Source organism: Gymnoscopelus microlampas, assembly GCF_963454915.1.
Source record: "Gymnoscopelus microlampas genome assembly, chromosome: 4".
NCBI lineage: Eukaryota > Metazoa > Chordata > Actinopteri > Myctophiformes > Myctophidae > Gymnoscopelus > Gymnoscopelus microlampas.
In genome coordinates this window covers 21,697,859-21,723,036 of record NC_139941.1, presented here as the reverse complement: position 1 = coordinate 21,723,036, position 25,178 = coordinate 21,697,859, and the positions used below count along the sequence as shown (strand labels likewise).

At 42.4% G+C, this 25,178-nt stretch overlaps 1 protein-coding gene across 1 annotated transcript; it reads left to right on the top strand.

Moving 5' to 3' along the window:
• Nucleotides 1–383: 383 nt before the first annotated feature.
• On the top strand, nt 384–23,230 carry nsd3 (nuclear receptor binding SET domain protein 3). Its single transcript, XM_084055699.1, has 25 exons — nt 384–784; nt 3,201–4,048; nt 4,171–4,431; nt 4,708–4,870; nt 5,481–5,635; nt 8,523–9,173; nt 9,286–9,487; nt 9,590–9,690; nt 9,999–10,044; nt 10,435–10,565; nt 10,987–11,112; nt 11,217–11,343; nt 11,493–11,693; nt 11,888–12,067; nt 12,990–13,136; nt 14,772–14,928; nt 15,076–15,278; nt 15,390–15,502; nt 15,981–16,127; nt 16,686–16,808; nt 16,893–17,009; nt 17,261–17,402; nt 17,543–17,649; nt 17,777–17,981; nt 18,456–23,230. Exons 2-25 carry the CDS (start codon nt 3,245–3,247, stop codon nt 18,719–18,721), a joined length of 4,875 nt encoding a protein of 1,624 aa, XP_083911825.1. The 5' UTR covers nt 384–784; nt 3,201–3,244; the 3' UTR covers nt 18,722–23,230.
• The last annotated feature ends 1,948 nt before the right edge of the window (nt 23,231–25,178 follow it).

Genomic DNA, 25,178 nt, shown 5'->3' with positions numbered 1-25,178 from the left:
TCGTAATGGAGAGGAAAATAAATAAGCTTTTAAATATTAATCATCTTTCTAAATGTTGATTGCAATATTCACGATCACATGTCATGTCAGTAATAACATTTACTTCAGTAAATCTATCTTCCGATTGTTTTTGGACAGCAGCCCTTATTTCTTATTGAATTATTATAAGACGCTTCAAATGCTGTCGTTCTATCGCAGCATATATGAATACTTGTTTTGTTTTTTTGTTTACAATAATGTGTTCATAACGATGAGCTAAAAGCACACGTTATGGTGGATCTGATGAAGAAGACCCCCTCCACCTACAGTCCAATCGGGTGCTTGTGATTTGGCGCTGAGCGGAGTACAAGGCCCCGTAGCAGGGGAGCAGCTATAGGGTGCTTTTGTTAGCTGGAGGAAGAAGGAGCTAGATCTGTTCAAATAGTAGACTAGCACAGAATCAAAGGTCGATAGGTAGACAGATATATAGATAGACCATAGATATATATATAAATTGATAGGGGGCGAGAGTTGGACATTCCTCTCCAGCAAGAGATTCTACCAAACGCTCCTGTAGCTTTAGCTCCTGCAGATAGAGGAAAGAGGCAGGCAATGGGATTGGGTAGCGATCAGTTACGTTAACCCCCCACCCCCATCATCTACCTATTCAGAATAGCGTTAAAACGAAGAGGCCTGCGGTCAATAATCTGCGATCTTTATTTTTTATTTTATTTTTTACACTTTATACAGATTGCACGCGGAAACGGTATCCTGGTGTATGTGTTTAGAATGGGACACACTGAAGGTATTGACATTTTTTATTTCACAGCATCTGATCTTTACTGCTCCGTTTTGCTTGCCTTTTCTCTAGGGATCTAAGCGTGTTTACTGTCTTATTGCTGCATGGATATACGAGTGAATTTGAATAAAAAAAAATCTTCAAGGTTTTTTTTCTTCAAAATAACCGATCTACAAGCTCACAACGCGCGACGCCTTGTGAGCTTGTAGATCGGCTATTTTCTAATAGCCAATGTATATGTTTCAAAGGGCGAAGGGCTCGTTTCTTTAGGGCTTGTTTTCGTAGACCGCGTATAGTCGTTGCTTGTTGTTTTTAACATTTGTTTTCCTTTCAAAGCAGTGATGGAGGTTATAATCACGCTAGACAAATTTGATTTAAAGGGATAAAAAGGCAGCCATATTGTCAATGTAGCATAGCTAATGTTAGCTGCCTTTTTTCATCTTGTGTTTCCTTTCCCTTTTACATACATCGCAAATCTCTGCAACATGTCGCCATAGTGCCAGCCTCAAGAACAACCACATCCACATTTTAATACATGTTTTAAAGAGGAAGAAGATAACAAAACGTATGTTTTGTATAACAAACAGGGTAGCTGTTGGCTTAGCCATCAGTTCCACAGTGAAAACATTTTTGTCTGCGCAGTCATTTTCCAAACGTAACAACACATGTTAAAATGTGTGTAAATGTTTGTAACGGTGAAGCTATGCCTAAATATCCCCAAACGCACTAAGATGGTGCATAGCTTTGACACCATGGGTGTTTACATCGTCGTGTGGAAGGAAGGAAGGCAGCCTGCTGCCTAGTGCAGGGTCTTAAACGTTTTTCAGCCCAAGGACCCCTTAGCTGAGAGAGAGATGAAGCAGGGACCCCCACCACTACATATTGTATAGAATTGTGTTGCAGATTAAACTTTTTCATTGATAGCTTCATTGTTTGACAGCACTATCATCAATGGTGTATACATGTTTTTTGTTTATTTTATTTTTTTACACATTAGCTTCTCTATTAATTCATGTTGTATATTTTAAGACCACTTAAAGCCTCCATACCAAACTTGACCATTGGGCTATGTACTTTTTGCCAAAAATAGCAGATCTACAAGCTCACTGCGAGGCGTTGTGTGTAGAGGCGTTGTGCTTGTAGATCAGCTATTTTTGGCTAATGTTCCCCTCAGGCCCTCACTCCCCTCAGAATCCTATCATACAAAGATTTGGAGGACCCCCTGTAGTAACTCTGGGGACCCCTAGGGTTCCCGGACCCCCTGTTGAAGACCCATGGCCTAGTGGGTCTGTTCAGTAGCATTGCGATCAAAGGACTAGTATTGACATGGTATTTACACGTTTAACAGGGATTTGAATGGGTCTCACGGAAGAATTCTGACACACACAACTCAAAGAATTTCAAAGAGCAAAGCATCTACTCAGCTGTTTTGTTGATAGGCCTATTGATGGCATTTTTGTGGAAAAATAAGATAAATTACTCTATATTGTATGAGGCTATATCCCCCACAGCAGCAAATAACTAAAGGTTGTTTGTTTTCATTTTGAGTCCTGAGAGCTAATGTACCATGTTGGCTTGATTGACTGATTACTTTATTAACTGTAAACTATTAGTTTGCAAATAGTACATTGGTACGATTGTACAATGATGCTAAAAGGATAACACAAAAAGCCCTAAGGGTTTGTATCCCTTGTGATCCTGTGTATTCAATTCATCGAGTAATATGACTATGATATGATGAGATAATATCATTAGGTCTTTGAAAAAATATAGATCCTGTTGCTCCCAATTTTGAGTTGATATTTAATTGAAACAGCTCTTTGAGCCACAATTGACTGATTGGCACCAGTTTTCTTACATGTTCAATGCTAAGTAATAACATTACACCACTATTGTAACTATATTACTACTATATTATTAGGGACTGAGGAGAATTGCACATGCTGGGCAAGGAAAGGCAATTTTACACGTGGCACATAACAACATGGCAATTCAATGTGCTTTACACAGAACATCAAGCAAAGGAAACACAATTATAACATGATTGTTTTGTTTTTATTCATTAGGATGCATAAAACAAAATAAGTAAAAATTAATAGATGCAGTTACAGTGCAGAAGAGAAAATAAAAATAACTAAAAGAAAGGTCTTTAGTTATTGTTTGAAGAAATAAGAGTGGCAGCAGACCTGCAGTTTGTTCCAGATATGTGGTGCATTAAAACTAAGTTCTAGGCTTTTAATGATTGATTGTCTTACCTTGAATATTTTTGTGATAAACATTATATTAGATAAAAGCAATTAAGATAATTTGCTTGCCTTGACGTATAGAAATATATACAGTATAGATGATATAGTGTTGACATCTTTGATGCTGGAGTATGGTGCTTTTCTTTTCAGTCAGTTGTATATCACTCATCCTGCAGGTCCAGTCAGAGAAAAACACAGTTAAGGATGCAGGAGCACAACAATGGATTTCTCCTTCTCTTTCATGCAAGGGATCATGGGAAATACAATTCAGCAACCCCCTCAGCTCATTGACTCAGCCAACATCCGACAGGAGGGCACCTACGACACCGGCAGTGATCCGGGTGAGGATGGAGGGCCCTCCTACGATGCTGCCCTGGACGCAGAGTTCTCGTACCCGCCCTCTGCCTCGGAGGACATGCCCCATGTCTCCAATGGTTACCCTCCGGGCCTGGGCCTCTATGAGCCTCAGACGAAGTTCTCCATGTACTCTCAGTACCCCAATGGCTCCGCCAATGGCTACGGCACCATACGGAGTTACGGAGACCACGGTCTCATGCCAGGAGAGAGCACGGTGCTGAGAGGTCCAGGTCTCCAGGACGGGCGCCTGTCGCCCGTGTCCCCTCCCCTACCCTCGCACCACCCACACCTCCACCATCACCCTCTTCACCACCATGCGCACCACTACCACTCAAACCCACCTCATCTACAGCCTCATCCGCATGCACACCCACACATTCACCCTCAAAGCCCTCCGCCAATGTCCTCCCTTGCCCAAACGCCACACATTATGACCCATACACTTCCTCCACCTCCCCCGTTACTCCTGCCCTCCTCCAGCCCTCCCCCTTCACTATTGGACAGTACCCCCTCTTCTCAGCCAGCTCATGCCCCATCCGCTGTGCCCAGCAGTGTGCTGAAGAAAACCAGCTCACCTGAAATTAAGCTCAAGATCATAAAGACCTACCAGAATGGCAAAGAGCTATTTGAATCTGCTCTATGTGGGGATTTGCTACAGGAGATGCAGGTAGCGTGCGCATGTCCAAGTTACAATCATAGATGATTAAAATAAGTTAAATCAGCGTAGAGAAGTACAGATGAGTGATGTTCTCACATCACATTTTCTGTTATTTTTTAAATCCTCAACAGGAGTCTCAAAGGACAGAGGCCACGCAGGTACAGCGCAGACATGAGAGGAAGAAGGAGAAGAGGAAAAAGAGTGTGCGATTGCAAGAGCAGGTCCAAGAACAGGGTCTGGATCCGGGACAGTCACAGGGAGGTCCCACGGACCAGGCAGAGGACACCTGCATCGAGCCTCAACCCAGAGAACTACCTGTGGCTCAGAGGGAGACGCCTCAGAAAGAGATGCCTCAGAAAACTGTTATCAAAGCTGAGCCAAAGACACCAAAGGCAAGAGAGGCTTTGTCCATTCTCCTTACCATGTGCTTGTCAACTACCAGATGAAAAGAACAATCTTATCCATGAAATTCATATGCAAAAATGGATAGAATGTAGAGAGGTTATTTACCAAATGATGGAATGTATGACTTTTATGGCATAAATCAAAGGTAAAAAATAAATACATCTATGCTACAGTTAGTTATCATTGGTGGGGGACACCTTTACTATCTGGTAGTTTGTTTTCTGGGATTATTATAAGAATACGTTCTTAACTCTCTCCTTTAGGTCTCGAAGGTTCATCACCCTTCAGTGATCCAGGAGACAGGCTTCTGTAAGGAGTTTGTGATTGGAGATCTGGTGTGGTCCAAGGTGGGCACCTTCCCCTGGTGGCCCTGCATGGTTTCCTCAGACCCTCAGATGAAAGTCCACACACGCATCAACACCAGAGGTAACGTTCTGCATGCATACGATACATACAAAACCATGGGGAGATACCATACATGTTAGAAAAGCCATCTACTTATGTATGCTCCATATCTTTTGACATTTCGATCCTTATGGATCTTCAGGATAAAAGTGATACACATCTTTATATACACACACAACTTAGTAATTATCCCCACCTGGTGACTGTAGGTGGAACACAAGCTGAATATAAAGCTGGACATATTCACATAATGATGCATCACATGATTTTGCATGATATACATATTTTAGCCTTGTTTCAGATCAACAAAAAAAAAACAATTAAAACAAGATCACAGACACTGGAAATGCACAAAAGGGCCACCAAATAATACTAGATATCATTAGTACATTCATTGTCCGCCTTATTAAGAGATACCACACATACACACTCCCAGCAACCACCATCAAGTATTCTGTAGTATTACCTGTATTATCTGTTATACAGAGGTATGAATTGACTACCGACATGTGCGGACATATAACATATACAGAAAATCTGAGTGAAAATACAGGTCAGAGTTAAATTAACACTTGGGATTTTACTGTGCATGTACAGTGTGTTTACCTGATTTTCTCTCTGGTCTTTTTAGGTCATCGGGAGTATCATGTCCAGTTCTTTGGCAGTGTGGCTGAGCGAGCATGGAGCCACGAGAAGAGGATCGTCCTGTACCAGGGAGAGCACCAGTTTGAGGAGTTGCAGGCTGAGACACTGCGCAAGACCTCAAACCTTGCTGAGAGACACAAGGTGTATATACCATCACCTAATAGCAGATTAGGAATAACATATTAAGGTCAGGCATGTAGAACTCTATTGCAAATTGTTTCATCTTGCCCTTGGGTGGCCCTATGGGGCGAATAACACTCCACCATTGACCCAAAGTACAACTCACACCTTGAAGAATACCCATGCTATAGGATTTATTAACATACAAGCAACCAAGACACTAAAACAAGACTACAACAGTCGAAATGTCAGAAACACTAAATAAAAATCACACCCTGTGTGAAGGTAGCGGCGCCTTTGAATACATTATGTCATCGATATGTGTTTATAATGTGTTTATAGCCATGTGTCATGTGAAGCTTGACCAATCACTTTGTTGACGGGTCTGACCAATCAGAGCGTCGACGACAGATAAAGTTAAATTGAGGATCTAACTTTAAATAACTTACCTAGAAGGAGACTTTAGCCAAATAAAAATATATACAAAAAAAAACATGAGGAAATAAAAAATAAACCTTGACATCATAGTGATGTCATGAATAGTCCCCTTGCCTGACAAATCACAACCTTGACGGGCCTGACCAATCAGAACCTTGACGGGCCTGACCAATCAGAACCTTAACGGACTCTTGGATTCTCGATCGTCTCTATCAAACCATTCTGTCATAACGGATGACTGGGTCCCGAACTCAGACTTTCTATACATTCACCCTTCATCTGTTCTTGTATCTTTCTCTTTCTATTCGTCATATTAACTTTAAATAACTTACCTAGACGGAGACTTTAGCCAAATGAATAATAAGATGAAGTCATTGTCATCGTTTATATAGACATCGAATTCTATATTCATGACATCATAGTGATGTCATGAATAGTGACCAATCACAACTTTGGCGCACCTGACCAATCAGAACGTTGACGCACCTGACCAATCAGAACGTTGACGCACCTGACCAATCAGAACGTTGGCGCACCTGACCAATCAGAACGTTGACGCAAAAGCCAGGCATAGAGGGCTAATATCCGCTCTATACCTAAAGGTATAGAGCGGCTAGCGCCGCTAAAAAGCCCATACTGAGCAGCAACAAGACTGTCCAGCTCTCCCCATGTCAAGGTAGCTGCATACTACACTAGAACAACCAATGTTAGTTCGGTTGGACTGGGCTCCCCGAACCGTAAAAAAAGGTGGATTTCATACTGCCACGGACACTTCCGTGGCTCGCTTGTGTAGTATGCATTGGGCTACAGAAGCTCTGCAAAAGAAACCTGGAGATTTTTACTTAATCACCTGGACAGGTGCACTTGATCTGGGAATCAGGTGTAGTACAACCTGGTAGTATCACCATACAACTTATTCACTGTGTAACACATACTTATGAGTTCCAATAGGAAAACGGATGCAGCTTGCCCAGGCTCTAGGGTTGTCCGATATTGGCTTTTTTACCGATAACCGATATACCGATATTGTCCAACTCTTAATTACCGATACCGATATCAACCGATACCGATATATGCGGGGATTATTGTGATTAGGGTAAGCTCAAATTTCATATCACACACACCATATACAGTAAGAACTCCTGTAACTTATTTATAAAGCAAAAAAAATAAAAAACTTTTTTTTTTTTTTTTTTTTTAACCGATACCGATATTTTCCCGATATCAATTTTTATGCTAATATCGGCCGATAATATCGGACATCCCTACCAGGCTCTATTAGAAACCGCCTAATAGAGTGAAATCACATCAACAAACAAGAGGTTTAGACCAAAACAATGCAACAACAAGGCAAAAACTCTGATCAGCTCAGCAACTTAAAATCAGGTTGCTTCCAAACCTCATGCAAGCCTAACCATAAAGTAAAAGGGTAGCACCGGTCCAAAGTATTTGACTTACTTAAATTGGACTTATTGATCGGACTATACATATTATCCTTATTTCACTGTGGCATTGAGACTAGCCGTGCGTGAGTGTCACACCTCCCCCGCCCCTGTAGAGCTCCAGCGTAGCTGTCCAGTCGTCGACTCTCTTACCGTCCCTGCCGATAATGGCCACAAACTTGCTCCACACAGATGACGTTCCACATCCAACTTCCTTTTGTTTGCGTTTCACTTGAGATTGGCTGTGTTTTAACCGTCTGTTAAAGTTAAATGTCGCCACACCACTGACACACAGTCACACTGGTGAAAACAATAATCTCCAACCTCGGCCTGCGGCCTGGCGGAGATAAAGAAAGGTCACAAATTAACTAAAGAGCAGTACTATTTAGCAGAACTAAATTGCACTAAATAGCAGCACTAAATAGCACAATCAAACACAGCAGCACGTCTTACAGTCAAGTGACCAAACTAAAAGTGGACTGTAGACTAACCCAACATCCACAGCACAAAACGTCATAATGCAGTCAACCACTACATACAAATGTTGTTGACTAAGTAGCAACCCACTAGTGACCCAACAAAAGTGTAGTGCAGGTCCCACCACACAAACTGGTCACGCACCACAAGTTCCTGTATATCTAAGTGTTTATTTGAGCTACAGTACACAAAAAAAGTGACAAAACAGAACATATAAAATGATATCATACTGTACACAAAAAAAGTTGCACTGCTTGATGCACACTGAATGTAATCTGTACAGAAAGAGAGACACTGACCCCCTATCTCTGGGTAACAATCTCTACGTAGCCTAGCTAGTCTTCGATGGCTTGCCAAGCTCGAGGCAAATTTAAACGCTAAACTCAGTGAGTCACAGAAAACCAGAGATACAACCACTTGTAACACACTGAAGCATGCCCCCACTCAGGATTACCACCAAAAATAAGAAAAAGTGGCAAGCTCTTCAAACCTGCCCGATGAGAGAGATTTACCAGCACTATTGTGTGTCTATTGCGTGCTTTCTACCCCAGCTGCAGAAACCCATCCCTCAGAAAGAGCGTGCCCAGTGGGAGGTGGGTGTGGGCCACGCCGAGGACGCTTTCCTGATGACGCGGCAGGAACGCATTGACAACTACACCTTCATCTATGTCGACCCGGACCCCAATCAGCCCCCACCCACCAAGAAGACTGGCAGTCGGACTGACAGACGTGTTCCGGCGGTCCGGCAGCAGCGCTCCAGCAGCAGTAGCTCAGCTGGCAAGAAGGAAGATGCCGGGGTTGTGTCGCCAGACAGGGAGCAGCAGCCACGTAGACAGCTCCCCAGAAGGCAGTGCAGCATCCCCAACGCCAACGACCCGGCTAATACCCAGGCCCTGGATGGCGAGAAGAACCAGAGGGGGGACACCGGCCGTGGTAGCTCCCCAAGCCAGGAAGCTGACTCAGAGTCGGGGGGGCGGCAGGAGTCTCCGCCACCAGTCAGGGCCTGGAAGACGGCGGCGGCCAGAAAGCTGCTACCTCTCTCCATCACCATGAAGAAGCTGAACGTGGAGATCACCAAGTGTGACTGGCCTCTCCTGCAGAAGAGAGTTGTCCCCTCGCCGAAAAGAGAAAAAGAGGAGGAGAGGACAGAGAGGGTGGAGGGAGAGACAAAGCAGCCCGACCTAGGGTACTGCTCACCTGAGGTAGGTGTGAGCCAGGCCAGGTTATGGTTGACGTTTCAAGATGGTGTTGGACACCATGTACACATTGATACACAACAACATTGATATAAGTGTGTTCCTCATTTTTACACAGCAGGAATGTGGAGCTAAACCTGAGCCCAGTCCAGAGGAAGAGGAAGATGGAGACGAGGCTGAGGCCGAGGCCGAGGCTGAGGCTGAGGCTGAGGCTGAGGAGGAAGGGGAGGAGAGGAGAGGTTCCCCAGCCAGCCGCCGGAGCGAGGAGGGAGGCACACAGCCTACCTCCTCTCCTGGCTCTCACCATAGCAGTTCGCCAAGTACGGAACATGCAGGCATTTGGCATGGTGCACTGTTGAGCAAATTAGCATCTTAATCAGACCAACATTCTTTCTCTTCTCGCACACTCTCTTTGTTTTCAGGTTCTCAGGAGAGGAAACAGCAGCGGCGGTCGGTCAGGAGCAGGTCTGAGTCAGAGAGAGGCAACGACCCAGTCCCTAAGAAGAAAACCAAAAAGGAGCAGGTACCGCTAACACCCTGAAGGTCATCATGCTAATCTGATGCAATATTTAAAATAAATGCCATTTTGTTGGGGCAAATTCTGCACTCTGAGGATGGGTGCTCATTATAAAGTCATTGGTGTAAAAATCTACATTCCATGAGAAGTCAAATGTATGCTTTATTACCAGTTGCCCCTGAGTTGTTTAATGAAAAGATATTCAGGGATATTTCAGTGGTCTTCTTCTCTGCCTTTTGCCCTTGCACGTTTGTGACACTGATCTCTGGAATCACCCTAAAATCTTTCTCTAACCTGGTGCAACCTCATCACAGGCTGAGATGGCTCCTGAGACAATGCTGAGGACAGGCTCACAGAAAGGTGATTGTTCAAACATCATTGATGTTCTAACTACTAAAAACCTACGTATTTACGTACTTCAGTGACCGGGATCTACAAGCTCACAACACGTCACATTGCAACACGTTGTGAGCTTGTAGATCGGCTATATTCACTGAATCTTTATGACATGCTCAGAATAGGGACAATGGGGTTCATGTGGTTAGTTTCTCTTGCAAATCTCTCAGGTAGCACCTCTGTACACAGTAAAACCTGGGGTGTTAATTTATTAATATTAATGTATTTAAAGTAATATAATATAATAAGTTATCATTATGAATTCTAAAAAGTATAATAAATGTTATACTGTGTATAGATATCTCTGAAATATGCATAATTGTATTCTTTTGTCATCCTTTGTGTAATGATCAGGGGCCAGTGAGATCTCAGATGCGTGCAAGCCGCTGAAGAAGCGGAGTAGGGCGTCAACGGATGTGGAGATGGCTTCATCTCAGTATAGAGATACCTCCGACTCCGACTCCAGGGGCCTAAACGATTCCCAGGTGGGCTGAGAAAAGAAGCACACAGCACAGTTCTCAGTCGCCACGACTGATTTCAGTCATTTGGATTCCATAGAAGCTAGCATGTCTTCTATGGAAGCATGTTGCACACTGAAAATAGACGCATTGAGAGCTTGTAGATGGGCTATTTTCGGTTACTATTTTAAGATTAGAGCATTTGAAGTGGTCAATCTAGCAATAGTTAAAGCCTCAATCTGTGATTTCTTCACCTGTTTGGCAGTATGTAGAACAGCAGGAACAATATTACTAAAACATAATTGTACATATTGTGTTAATTGTTTTGGGAACACAGCTTTAGTATGGGGGTGTCCGTTAGCACTGTTTCACAAATCTCACATTCATTAGGACTTGGCCACAACGCATTTTGTCGTGAGATTTTATTTTGCTTTAATTCTCTCCCCAGGGTTTATTTGGGAAGAGTCTGGATAGCCCAGCAGCAGCAGACGCTGATGCCTCAGACACTCAGTCAGTGGACTCCAGTCTGTCTCGTCAGGGCAGCAACACTGGCAAGAGAGACACCGTATGCCAGGTGACCGCTGCACAATGTCACGTTGTCAACCTCCCATTAATGATTATACACATATATACGCATGTCTCTATGAGGTTTTGATTGTGGTGTGTGCGTTTGTGTAGATCTGTGAGGTGTATGGTGACGGTTTGGTGGTGTGTGAAGGCGACTGCAGCAGGCAGTTTCACCTGGAGTGTCTGGGCCTGACGTCTCTTCCCGATGGCAAGTTCACTTGTCTGGAGTGTAAGAACGGTGGGTGACACATGATGATGGGACCCTCAACATATCCGCACCCCAACAGCACATAATTCACAACGCAACAATTCAACTGACACTTAGATGTGGAATTCCTACTGTGTGGCTCTGTTTAGCCCTCTATCTCTCGCCCTCTCTCCCCATAGGTAATCATTCTTGTTTTAGCTGTAAAGCTTCAGGAAAGGAGGTGACGCGCTGCTCTGTGGTAGGATGTGGCTGTTTCTACCACGAGGACTGTGTGCGTAAACTCCCGGGCACCACCAGCAGTCCAGGTGGGGGGTTTTGCTGCCCGCAGCACAGCTGCTCTACCTGTTGCTTGGAGAGAGACCTGCAGCGTGCCAGTAAAGGTAACATTTTATGGGCATGAGTGCTGCCTTATAGACATGGCTCAGGGAAATAAGCAAACTTATGCAACGGAGGTGTCACGATGTGGAGTGTTGTGCGACATCTAGTGACTAAATGTTATCTACACCACTTTTAAAATTGTCTTGTTCTTTTAATTTAAACTTCCAAAATTGGTTCTTTCCCTTCTGCCCCCCAGGGCGCATGATGCGTTGCATCCGCTGCCCCGTGGCCTATCACACGGGCGACAGCTGCATAGCAGCGGGCAGCATGGCGCTCACGCCTCACATCATTATCTGCAGCAACCACGGCAGCACCAAGCGGAATGGCGTCCAGTCCTCACCCATCAACGTGGGATGGTGCTTCCTCTGTGCCAGAGGTGAGCTCACGTCATCCCACACTTAACTAACTCTCTCCAACAGGGCCAGTTCAGGACCGTAACATAGTCCTGTTGTGTTTTTCATTTCTATGTTTTTTTAATCATTCAGTAACATATGATGGATGAAAAACTCACTGGTTCAGATGTTTTGTTTATTATACTGCAATAGCTTTCATGTTTAGCATTGTTGGCCTTGAGTAGAGCCAGACCGATATACCAGACATTATTTGTGCCCTGATTTTTATTCACTTTCAACCTGGTGTCCCTATTTTTGACTCTCCAAAATTCGGCATCAAATCCATAAATCTGGCCAGGCTCTATTCCTGAGTACCAGCAGTGCTGTGAAATATGATATTTGTTCTATGTCATGTTACTAATGTTAATGGAGGATGAACAGGTCTGTTACACTGCACTTCATATTTACAAATGTACTCTCTGGTGATGATGGCCAGTAGAAGATACAGTACTTAACAAATTACTAGTATTTAAGTGCCAAGTCATCACAACTTTATGATTATTGTTTTGTAATGTCGGGACATTTATCAGTAAGTTGAGTGCACTGTATCAGCCCAGGACAAGCCTTTTTCATTTCTACTTGTGTTTTTTCTCTGTGTTCTAACAATGTATGTGTGTGTGTGTGTGTGTGTGTGTGTGTGTGTGTGTGTGTGTGTGTGTGTGTGTGTGTGTGTGTGTGTTTGTGTGTGTGTGTGTGTGTGTGTGTGTGTGTGTGTTGCGTGTGTGTGTGTGTGTGTGTGTGTGTGTGTGTGTGTGTGTGTGTGTGTGTGTGTGTGTGTGTGTGTGTGTGTGCGTGTGCGTGTGCGTGTGCGAGTGTATGTGTGTGTTCTCTCTCTCTTTTGTGAAACCACGGTTATGTTAGTTTGATTGCGGCTCACTCCCGTCTCTTCCTGTGTGTCTTGTGTAGGGCTGTTAGTGCAGGACCTTACTGACACCATATTAAGTTCATATGCCTTTAAGTCCCACTACCTTCTGACTGAGTCAAATCGTGCTGAGTTGAAATTACCTATGATTCCCTCTTCTTCGTCAGCTACCAAAAAGAATGTGGGGAAAGGTAACTGAACTGTTTCTTCATCTTCTCTGCTTCGTCCCAATGGCGTGTGTCTGTGCTTGTGCCTGCTCCCAGTTTTTTTCATTTGACTTCCCTCCTTATCGCATCTTTCATTTGGAAGCCTTGAAGTGCTAAGTGAATTAACTGGTTGTTTTGCTGCAGTTAATTGTAACAAGAGCGGCGCACAAATAACCACGGCCAAGTTCCCTAACTCCTAATCTATGCAGATGATGTGATTAGACGGGCCTACACTTTACATCAAGCTACTCCTCACATAGTTGTGAATCAGCCAGCCTGAGAACTTAGCTGTCAAAATGTTATCACTTATTAACATTTAAATCTGGGCTAGTTGCACAGTCGTCACATTGACTGTGTTTTCCATTGGGAGTGTTTGATTGGAGAGGTAGGCTGCGATAACAACACTGCACCATGTTTGTGTTGTTATCAAGACTGAAATAACTCTATCTGTTGTATGTGGGGCTTATTGCTGCCAGAGGCATGCCGCATCTTTGCTTCAGCACTTTGGGCTTTGATTTCGCTCTGGGCTTTGACAGGCCATGCTCAAGCTCTCCTCTGTTTAGCTGACTGACATTTTTCTACTCCCATTCCTTCAATTGTGGACCTGCCTTGGATGGAATACACTTTTTCATATATTATATTTTTAGGCTTTTATTTGTGGATAATAGAGAGACAAGAAATTAAGGACGGAGGGCGAATGAAACCATGGACATTGTGATAATACGGTTGACATACCATCTGGTCATACACCGGTGCATCTTGAATCCAGGCGCTCGTAAATACCGACAATGTCAGGTTCCTCAATTTTTGAGTTATGAACATTTCGTGATACTGTATTCTCGCTTGTCATTTCTTGAAATAAAAAAGGAGAATTTGACAAGTGAAGTTTTTGTTTGAAACGTGATTCCATGCAAGCTGGTCTTTGCAGGATGTGGAACTAGAAAGGTTTGCTATGATGGCAGGACTGCATGTCAGCTTTTTTGCCATGGACCATGGTTAACTTGCTGGCTGTCTCATCCTTGTGCTGCTGCATGTTTTGATTGTAGATTAGCCCTGGTTCTGTACCCTGAATCTGATTATTAGACGTGCCAACTAAGACCGTGGTTGAAATTATAACCGAAATTAAGACTTGATCAATCAGGGGTTCCAAATCTTCTTTAGATAAGTACTACCTGCAAAAAGTGACAAAATAATGTTTTTAGAAATCAAACTTGGCGTTGATAAATAGACGTGGTCAAGCTGCATGTATATTATACAAGTTCCTGTACTTGCAGAAAGCTCTTGGCCATTGGGTGTATTTAAAATGAAATAAATTATTATCTAATTATTTTAAATAAATATATTTTTACAAGGACTCCAGTGTTGTACTGGGGTTACCCGATTTGAGGTTCTAATGCTAATTTGGGAAACCCCGACTTGACAAGTTGATTATTGCCTGTAGAATGTTTCGCAGTTCCAAATTAATTTGGAGCGCCTAGAATTATTATATGCATAACCGAGGTGCGTCTGCAAATAAGATTCAGAGTATATGGCCAGGTTTTAAGGTGCATCATCTAACTATATACTGCTTATTTTTCTGCACACTCATTGTTTATGTCACAAACATCCACACATATGCAGGAGGCAAGTTGCTGTGCTGTGACTCATGCCCTGCCTCATATCACCCGGAGTGTCTGGAGATGGAAATGCCAGAGGGGGCATGGTCCTGTGGTGACTGCAGGGCAGGAAGGAAGCCTCACTACAAACAAATAGTCTGGGTCAAACTGGGCAACTACAGGTGAGCAGGATCCCAGAATGCAGCATTTACACATCTTTTCATCACTTGTTTTCTTCCTTGTTCTTCCCACACTCATGCTCACTGCCTATTCCTTCCTGTCCACTCTCCTGCCCTTAACGAAATGTCTGGGTGCCTTTTTTCTCACAGGTGGTGGCCAGCAGAGATCTGCAACCCTCGCCTGGTGCCCTCCAACATCCAGAGTCTCCGCCATGACATTGGAGACTTCCCCGTCTTCTTCTTTGGTTCACATGACTACTACTGGATCAACCAAGGTCGCGTCTTCCCCTACGTGGAGAACGACAAGAACTTTGTCACTGGCCAGATCAACATCAACAAAACCTTCAAGAAAGGTATTTATTGTGCATCGGTCAAAAGAGAGTTAATTCATAACTGTTTCTGAGTAAGTGGTGTGGAACACAGCTGATGAATGTGTTTGTGAGAGGTTTGTTTCTGTGTTCCAGCTCTAGAGGAGGCAGCCCGGCGGTTCCAGGAGCTCAAGGCTCAGAGGGAGAGCAGAGAGGCTCTGGAGCAGGAACGCAATTCACGCAAACCACCGCCGTACAAATTCATCAAGGTAATACCACCAATACCAAAGCCTCCACCCTCCAACCACCACCCCGCCGTCATGCTAATTAATTAATTAACTTTGACCCTACAAATTAAAATGTATGACAAACACTAACAAAGCTCTACGCTATGCTTAGTAACAAACCTCCAGCCTCTAACTTCATCAAAGTAATATCACCTTATGAATAATCCATCCTTCATCAAGATAATATTGCCTAAAACACATGGTGAAATGAAAAATACGTTTTTCTCTCCTTTGGGCTACGTGAGTGGCAGGCTACATACACAAACATTAGCCCTCTTCTTCTGATTGGTTGAGACGCCGTTTCGGACTGAACAAAAAATCCATTTCACCACGTCTTCAAGGTGCTCAGTAACAAACAAGCCAGCAAACTCATCATGACCTTGGAACATTCTATGGTTATACTGCAAACCAATGATTCAGTCATTGTCTAACTATGTGGATGTTGTGCCTTCTGTTACAGTCCAACAAACCAGTGGGGAAAGTGCAGGTGCATGTAGCTGACCTGTCGGAGATCCCTCGATGCAACTGCAAATCAACGGACGAGCATCCTTGCAACCTTGAGTCCCAGTGTCTCAATCGCATGCTGCAGTACGAGTGCCATCCACAGGTCTGTGTGCATGTTTCTCATTGTTCAACGAATGTAGATGTGTCACATGAGTAAGTGTAGATATGGATTAAAGTCTTATACATTGGTGTGCATCTATACGTATTGGTTAAAGGACCATACTGGTGGTCTTTTTTTGGATGCCATTAATTTCAGTACATTATGAAAATCAACATGAAGAGACTTGTAACTTGCTTCCGATAGCTGCACACAAAACATAGCAATTTCATTGTGTGATTATGTTTTGTCAAAGTTATGTTATTGATGCATTTAAACACATTTTAAAGCACTTGTGTCTAGCAAATGTCCAGCCCAAAATAGTCCCTGGATTGACAAATCAAGTTTGAATGTGACTTTTTATCCATGCGATGGTGTTTTGCCAGCATATAGGATGCCGAATAGGCAATGTTTTGATGCAGGTATGGTATGCTACCTGTGCCTCCCAGTCTCCCTCTCTGCTGTCTTGTCTGTTTCAATGAGAAGGATAATGAAAACACTGAGCAGGTGAAGAAGTACAGTAACACTTGACTGCTTGATACAGTACTTATGCTGTCATTACAGGTATGTCCAGCAGGAGATAGCTGTGAGAACCAGTGTTTCTCCAAGCGCCTCTATGCGGAGACGGAGGTGATAAAGACAGAGGGCCGTGGCTGGGGCCTCCGGACCAACCAGGCCCTCAGGAAGGTGAGTGTCAGGGTCAGTCAGAAGTCACCGCTCCAGTATGTATATGGTTTTGTTTTTGTTTTTCCAAATGTGCTTTTCTTGCAGGGCGACTTTGTGACTGAGTATGTGGGAGAGGTGATAGACACAGAGGAGACCCAGCAGCGGATCAAACGCGCTCATGAGAACCACGTGACCAACTTCTACATGCTTACTCTCACTAAGGTAACATGAAATATGGAAAATGACAACGCATAACGAAGAGATGTCCTAATTAAAGTAGGGCGATAGGCCTTGTTTCTGGAGATCTGGAATTTGGGTTTTATTTTTTCCTTTAACTGGGGGCTAATTGATATGTTGGACACCAGAGTTAGATGATTTGCAAAATGCAATTAACTCTCTTGTAACATCGAAAACTGCAGCAGCAGCAGTCCTGATGCTGGTAAGGGGTCTAAAGGTTCCACTTTTCCTCTCAGGATCGTGTGATAGATGCAGGACCCAAAGGAAACTCTTCTCGGTTTATAAATCATAGCTGCAGCCCCAACTGTGAGACCCAGAAATGGACAGTCAACGGAGACGTTCGCATAGGATTCTTCGCCCTGTGCGACATCGAGGCCGGTCGGTTTCGTGTGCACACGCAACTCACTCTGCAATATTATTTCACAAGCTTGTTTTATCCCTCTTATCTTATGCATGTACACACTCAGTGGCAGAGAAGCCTTTATTTTTATGTGAAAGTCGTCTCTCATCTCCCACAGGCTCAGAGCTGACATTCAACTACAATCTGCACTGTGTGGGCAACAGGAGAGCGTCTTGCCACTGCGGGGCGGACAACTGCTCCGGGTTCCTGGGGGTGCAGCCAACGGTGAGGAAAGCTTCACTCACTGTTGATTTTAATTACCACCAGACTTTTGATTGACAGTGTGAGCATTACCTTTGAAAGAAACATGTTTTTCTTTCTTCTTCTGACCTCATTTTATTATTTTTCCCAGAGTGCTGTGGTGATGGAGAAGGAGGAGAAGGCCAGGAACGCCAAACTGAAGCCTAAGAAGAGGAAGCTGCGTCCGGAAGGCAAACACACACACGAGTACTTCTGCTTCTGCTGTGGTGAGGGTGGGGAGCTAGTGATGTGCGATAAGAAGGAGTGTCCCAAAGCGTACCACCTGCTGTGTCTCAACCTCACCAAGCCTCCCTACGGTATGGACAAAACGCACTTGCCTTGTGTGTGGTTTGCGTGCATGCATGGAAGCTTTTGCAGAAAGTGTTGTTCCTGTATTGATAGGCATCTGGTTATAAAATGTATTAGGTTTTAAAATGTGGGGGAAAACGTATTAACATAGATAGACCCGGACCTTGCAACCAAACAATTCGACCCTTCATAATGGGACGGTGATATTATTTGTTTTTAAAGCAGTGGCTGTAGGTTTGTAAATGCCCACATTGAACCATATTGTAAATCAGTGAGTTCTGCTCTAGTTTTGTAAGAGTAAGAAGCTGCTTGCTGCATTACAACTAGTATGTAACTGTTGATACGTTTATATTTAAAAAGACAAACAGTGGACAAGCAAAACCATATCCCCCTAATTGAATGATGGGGATGCATATCCACTTGCTTCATTGCATCTATGCCTGTATCCAAATAATATACCCCCTTTGTTTCTCGGTTGGCAGGCCGTTGGGAATGCCCGTGGCACGACTGCAGTGTGTGCGGCGCCCCTGCCGTTTCTCTCTGTGACTTCTGCCCCCGCTCCTTCTGCCGGGACCATGAAGCGGGGGTCCTCACGCCCTCCTCCCTGGAAGGTCGCCTCTGCTGCTCCAATCACAACCCCCTCAGTCCCCTGGGTTCCAATGCCAACTCCACCCGGCCGTCCAGCCCCAGCCTGAGCCCCGGCAGGGTCAAAGAGGAGCCTGAGGAGGAGTCCGCCCAGCTAGCCTGAGAGTACCTCACCTCAACACACCCAACCCCCACAGACCCCCACCCCCGCCCAGTCAAAATGCTCTCCTGTAGGCGAGAGCCTGATTTCCACCCCTGATCAGGAGCAGCGCGCTATGAGGAGAACTACAGTGCATAACTGAGACACACATGTGATCGCACATTCGTCTGGAGTGCCAGCAGGAGGCTAACGAGGCATCACCTTCCCGTTGCCTCTGTGCGTCACCACAAACACCATGGTCGTGGCGCTCTCTGCAGTCACGCCTGGCCCGAAAGCCTAGACCAGCCACCTCCATTGTGGGTTGTTTTTCTTTGTTGTTTTTTCTTTGACACTTTCTACAGCTGTGGAAATTTTAAGTGTTATTATCTTGTGTGTCGCCGGCACTTTTGAAAGAACTCGTCGAGGGAGGCAGAGGGGAGATGGCAGAATAACTCCCCCATCCCACCCGACCTCTGCGCCATGCTGCTCATCTCTTTGTTTACTTGCTGTGAGTTTCGGTTACTCCTGGGGCGGGCATCTGCAGCTCACACACAAGATGGCTCTACTGCACAGCGACATGGCAGAGCCAGCCCCCCCAACACACACACACACACACTCACACAGCGATCGACACTCCAGACGTGAACTGTCATTCTATTTATCTTGACAAACAGGAGCAGGGGAAAGGACAGATTTGTGCAATTTTTTTCTTTCAGGATCACACTACATTCCAACCTTACTTAGACATGGTTTTAATATACTTATGAGTATAGATGATGAATATAATTATATACAGTATCTATGTTTGTTAATGTTTACAGACAGATTATCTCTCACTTCATCTCGGTGAGTGGTGTATTACATTTCTTTAGGTGTTAAACATTACACAGACCTCCTTGTGAATATAGTCCTATTAAGGTGAATTATAATGGTATATAGTAATGGTATGACATTACAGACGTCCTTGTGATTTTGTTTTGTTTCGTTTTTTTCATATCGCCGTTCTCACTTGCCACTGTGTACATACGTAATTGGCCCCATTATATTGTAAAGTAGCCTACTAAAGAATAGGAGGGATTGAGAGGTGAAGCGAATCAGCGATGATGACAACCTGCAGCCTTGTCATGTTGATTGCTCCAACGAGATTGAAATGCTGAACGCATTTTATTATTTTTCATTTAATTTTTTCACAAGAGGACAAATACAGTTTGTTGACTTCGAAGGGTCTGACAATTTCTGTTCCCTTTTTTTCCCTGGCAGTCATTTAACTAGATAAGCACTTGAAGACAACAGGGGCCCAGCTCATGATCACTGGTGCTGTCTGAAGTATTGCTATGAGCCTTAAGGGATCACCTCAGTATAGCGTGATTTATACTTAGTTGTGCACTGGAGTCACACACCGAAAATAGCCGATATACAAGCTCACAATGCATCGCACAACGATATGTTGTGAGTTTGCAGATCTGCTATTTCCGGTACGCGGCACAGTACACAGTCAAGTAGAAATCAGCCATACGACTGGCTGTAAGAACTACTGCCCAGAGGCAGTTTCATTTCAGTAATGTTGTGTACTGTGAGCGCCAATGCTTCGTTTTTGTTTCTTTTTGTTTCTTTTTTGCCAAATATTTCTGAAGCACTTTCATGCGGCTTATCACTACCCAATTTAGGTAGGTCTTACATATACAGAAATGTATATACCGTACAAGGAACATATGGCAAGTATAAATGTTTAAAAAAAATACCTCTTCTCTGTAGTAATGTTGAAATTTAAACTGTGTTGTAACTTACTCTTGGTCAAAAATCCAACCATTGTGAGCGCTAGACATAGTTCTGAGGCATAGTTATGTCCTAAATGCTGTTTTTCACTCAAATTGGAATGACTGCCAACCTAGCTATAGCCTCTTCTTCCATTTAGTTAACTCCTTCTGTGTCGTCCAAGGTACAACCAAGAGAACACACCGTCACAACCTTCTGTTTTCGTTCTTTCTCAGTGCAGTGGCTGACCTCGAGAGCATCCTCACGGCTAGGTTTTATATAAAGTAGGACACATACCGTTATACAGCACTCCAGTATAATGTAAAAAATAATGTTACAAACGTATGTACAGTGTTTTTAATCCCTCATCTGTCAAAGCCAATGTTTTTGTATTTATTGCACCATATTTTATACCAGTCCATTTTCAGTTTCAAACACCAGTAGAGGAAAGTCTCTCCCTCTGCAGTGAAATGGACATAAAAAAACAAATTGGGGAGTTTTAACATGTTTATGTGTATGTATAGTCATTGAATATCTTTATTTTATTTTTTCCCCTTTTGTGTACGTGTAATGATTCCACGTTTGGTAACAGCAGCTGGTCATAGATCAAGCCACCTTTATCATGACTTGCTGTATTGGTGTTAAAGCAATATAGGGCTGTCCTCGACTAAAGAACTTATTAGTCAAGTAGTATAGTTATAGAATTTGTTGGCTAATTGATTTGTTTATTTAATCAACAAATCTGTAAAAGTTCTGAAGTCTACATGCAAAAATGCAAAAGGACCTCTTTAAATCTAGTGCAAACCAGAGAATAACTCATCAGTATGGGATAAAATAATTAACTGTATTCGATTAATCGATGCACAAAGTCTTGGTTGACTAAGACCGAATCCACTAAGTAAATAATAATAGACTAATAGAATTAGAACGCACCAAACTCATCAGATCGAATTCCCTCTGTGTGAAAATCTACTTGGCAAAATAATAAATTCTGATGAGATGGCAGTCCTAATGCAATTCAATATTGCCATATATTGCCATTACTTTCAGGTTTTGTGCAATATATGTGCCTGGACTCATGATGGCATCATTGGAGAAAACATTTGTAATCATGCCAGAGTCTGTGCTTTTGATAACTCTGTTAATGTGACTAATTGTGTTCTCTGTTCGTAAAGACATTCTTTCTTAGAGACTCCTGAGGTGATTGGTTGTCATAGTCATCATAAACCAGGGTTAAATGATTCCAATCTCTTCAAATCAATTAAGACTTTTCCTAATGCATACCGGTACATGACTTATAGGACAAATAAGCAAACTAAAATTGACTATTTTGATTTATTTTCTTTATAAGACTAGATTTTGCTCTTAAATTTGCCAAATTTACATTTCAGATGAGCAGTGTTTTGTTTCATACTTAACACAGCTCATTATCACCTGGGTGCATTATTAAAGCACTTTTTTTTTACGTATTTGAATGAACAGTGTGAGTTAAACTTGAATTTCCTTTTATTTGACATTATTTTGTATTTATTCTATTACTTTTGATACAACAGATTCATATGTTCACAATTATTAGACTTAAGGGATTGGGTGAGTGAGGTTACTATATCTGTGATTTAAAAATTAGATCATTATGTCTTCAGTCTGACTAACTGGTATCCAAGCCTTGTCCAAATGCACGCAAAGGTGAGCACTGGTTTTTCCCAATAAGAAATTATTCAAAGAGGAGTCAGTGGTTATACTCTGTTTCTTATCAGGTGGAGAGTATACATTTGTCAATTTAATTAAAGACAAATGTTTTTAATATGTGTATCCGCTTAAATCTTTATTTTATTTTTTCTGTTGCAAAGAGATTCTGCATAAACTAACAGCCTGTATTTTTGCATCGCCAGACCAGGTGAACACATTTTTAGTTTTGTTTAGTTTTTTGCCTGTCTTATTTCTCTTCTGCCCTTGCCAGCTGATAAAACAACAGTATTATGCCTATTTTTTTCTGTCACTGTGTGCAGCATGATTACATTTACTTAAAATAGGATCCTGCATTATACCTTTTTATTTTTTTTATTATTTTATTTTGTTCATTATTGCGCAGTGGCCATGCTTTTGAGAAGACTGCATGGTGGTGGCTCTCATTTAAGGGACGCTAACAAGCAGAAATATTTTTCTAAATGTCCAGAATTTTGCAAATTTTTTTATGCCCAAAACTGACTAACCCCCTAACCAACCCAACCCCAGCCCCCACCCACCCACACCCCCAATGTGTGAACAGTATTTCTCAGTTCACTGTGATTACTTTTTTTTCTCTGTGCAGTGTTGCTGTCTTTTTTTTTTTTATTACCATGCTGTCCGAGAACAGCATTGGAAATTAAACAACATTGGTTTCATAAGCACTCATCTCTTTTTATATGTAGTGAAATTGCTGACAGTAATTTGCAATCTAACTGGGGTCATATCTCTCTCTCTGTGTTGCTTCGATTAAAACGTGGATGAACACAAAATGCCATGTTGATTACTGTTCAACCTGTGTTACTGCATATTGTTGAAGACTTGTAAATAGTTTGCATTGAACTTGCATAGGATCATGTTACTGTGGCGTGCTATTGCCTGTACAATTCTGCTTCTAAATGTGTGTGACTGTTGGGACAACACTCTTTTTGTAGTACATGACTGTCTTTTTATTTGAGACTATTGATTCTGTCCTTTTTCATTCTAAAGTTGAGTTGAAGGAGTTCAGACATGCCTGAAGTTTGACTTTAATAAAGCTGTACTCTGTCTCAGTGGAAATGTCCCTGTCTTGCTCAATTCATTTAAAACTATTCTTTGAATTTAGGGAAATTGCAAAGGATGGGTATGGTGACCAGTAGATGGCGACTCTACAACGTGACTGACGTGGCCATTTGATGCGCTACTACAGAGTCGGGTGGGACATTCATTTTAACGTTACGGCAGCGCTTGATTATATAATTACCTGTATGTTTGAGTGATTCATTTATTTTCAGTGGTGTAAAGTAACTAAGTACATGTAAGTACAATTTTGTACTTTTACTTTATTGGAGTATTTGCAATTTTTCATACTTTTACTTTTACTCCACTACATCTCAAGAGTCAAATATAAAACATACATTAACCACTTCAGTGGTCAGGGGGCCTATGGATAATTCCTTTTCTACGCCAAGTTCAAAAAACAAAAAAGCCATATCCGTTTTTCATTCTAAAGCAAACAAACAAAAAAGGCCTCTTTTTCCATGTTTACTCTACAAACCCAGAAACACTAAAACGACACCAAAGCGGTCCCTTTTTTTGTTTTTGCCCATTCTTTTTGTCATTCTTTGAGGTGCAACTGAATTTTTGATACATTTGTTTTGTATATACATGTTATAATGGGCACTTAACCCTTTTGGTACTACAACTACGTTTTTTAAGTAAACAATTTGAGTACTTTTACCGTTTATCATATGGCTTTTATTTGAGTAGGGTCCAGGAAGTTACCTGCTTCCACACAGCGTGTGTGGTGCGTTTTTTCAGTAGTAGGCGTGTCACATAAGGTTGTTTTTATTTTTATATACAGTATATGTATATTTCACAAAACATAAGGAGAATTAAAGACGGGAGGTTGAATATGATGAGAGCAAAAAGAGGTGGTTGTCACTGTCATAAAGCGGAAGCTGTAAAGATATTAAGGGGAACAATGAAGGAACCGGAAGAAAAAGGAATGTTACTCAAAGAAAGTAGAGCCTAGAGCAGGGGTTCTCAACCTGTGGGTCGGGGTCCCCACATGAGGGGACCCCCCTGGGGGGGGGGGTTCCTAGGTGACAGTGAAGACTTTTAAGATCTTTTCAATACCTTAAAAAAAGACCACTAGGCCTACTGCATCAAAAGTGATCAACAATATACTATAAAACCTGGTCAGACATTGGCCAAATTGTCAAATAATATAACATAGAGGCAAAATGTTCACAATATTTATATATATATCTGTGGAACTGACTCGAGGCACTAAATGCAATGCCTCAACTCCTACAATTCCAAGTGCTTGTCAGGGTGGGGGGTCCCCAGGTGACAGGTCAAATCATATGGGTCAAATAATATTTTAATATTTGTTCAAATAATATTTGAACTGGGGACCTCCAAATTAATTATATTTGATAATAATATTATTATGTTGGGGCCCACTAGCCTTTAGCCTTTGGCATTCATTACTATGGTCTTAATTCTGCTGTTGAAATAATGGAAGTCTGAATTATAATTATATTGAACCTTATTAAAAATCTATATTTATATCTTTATTTGATAGCTACAGTGGAGAGAGACAGAAAACCTGATGTGGGGATTGACAATTAGCAAATGGTCTGGTCAATAATAATATAATATTAAAGGTATTACATATTAAAAGTATTGGTTTGTTTTGTTTTCTGTACAGGTGAACTTGTGTCATGTATGTATGCTCTTATTCTGGAGATCTTGAACCAGAAGTGGCTCGGCTGTTTGAAGCATAGATATATATAAAGGCTAGATGACTCACCCGCGCTGCTGGCCAATGGAGTACGACGTCGCCACATGGCGGCCATCTTGGGACGGTCATTCATAACATTATGTCTATGGTGCATATACTTTGAAATAACCATAGCGTGCTCAATTTTCATCCGATTTTCAAACGGTTTGGTGTTTTGTAAACACCAATGATGTAGTTATGATATTATTGTATTAAAAAAAAAAACATGATTAT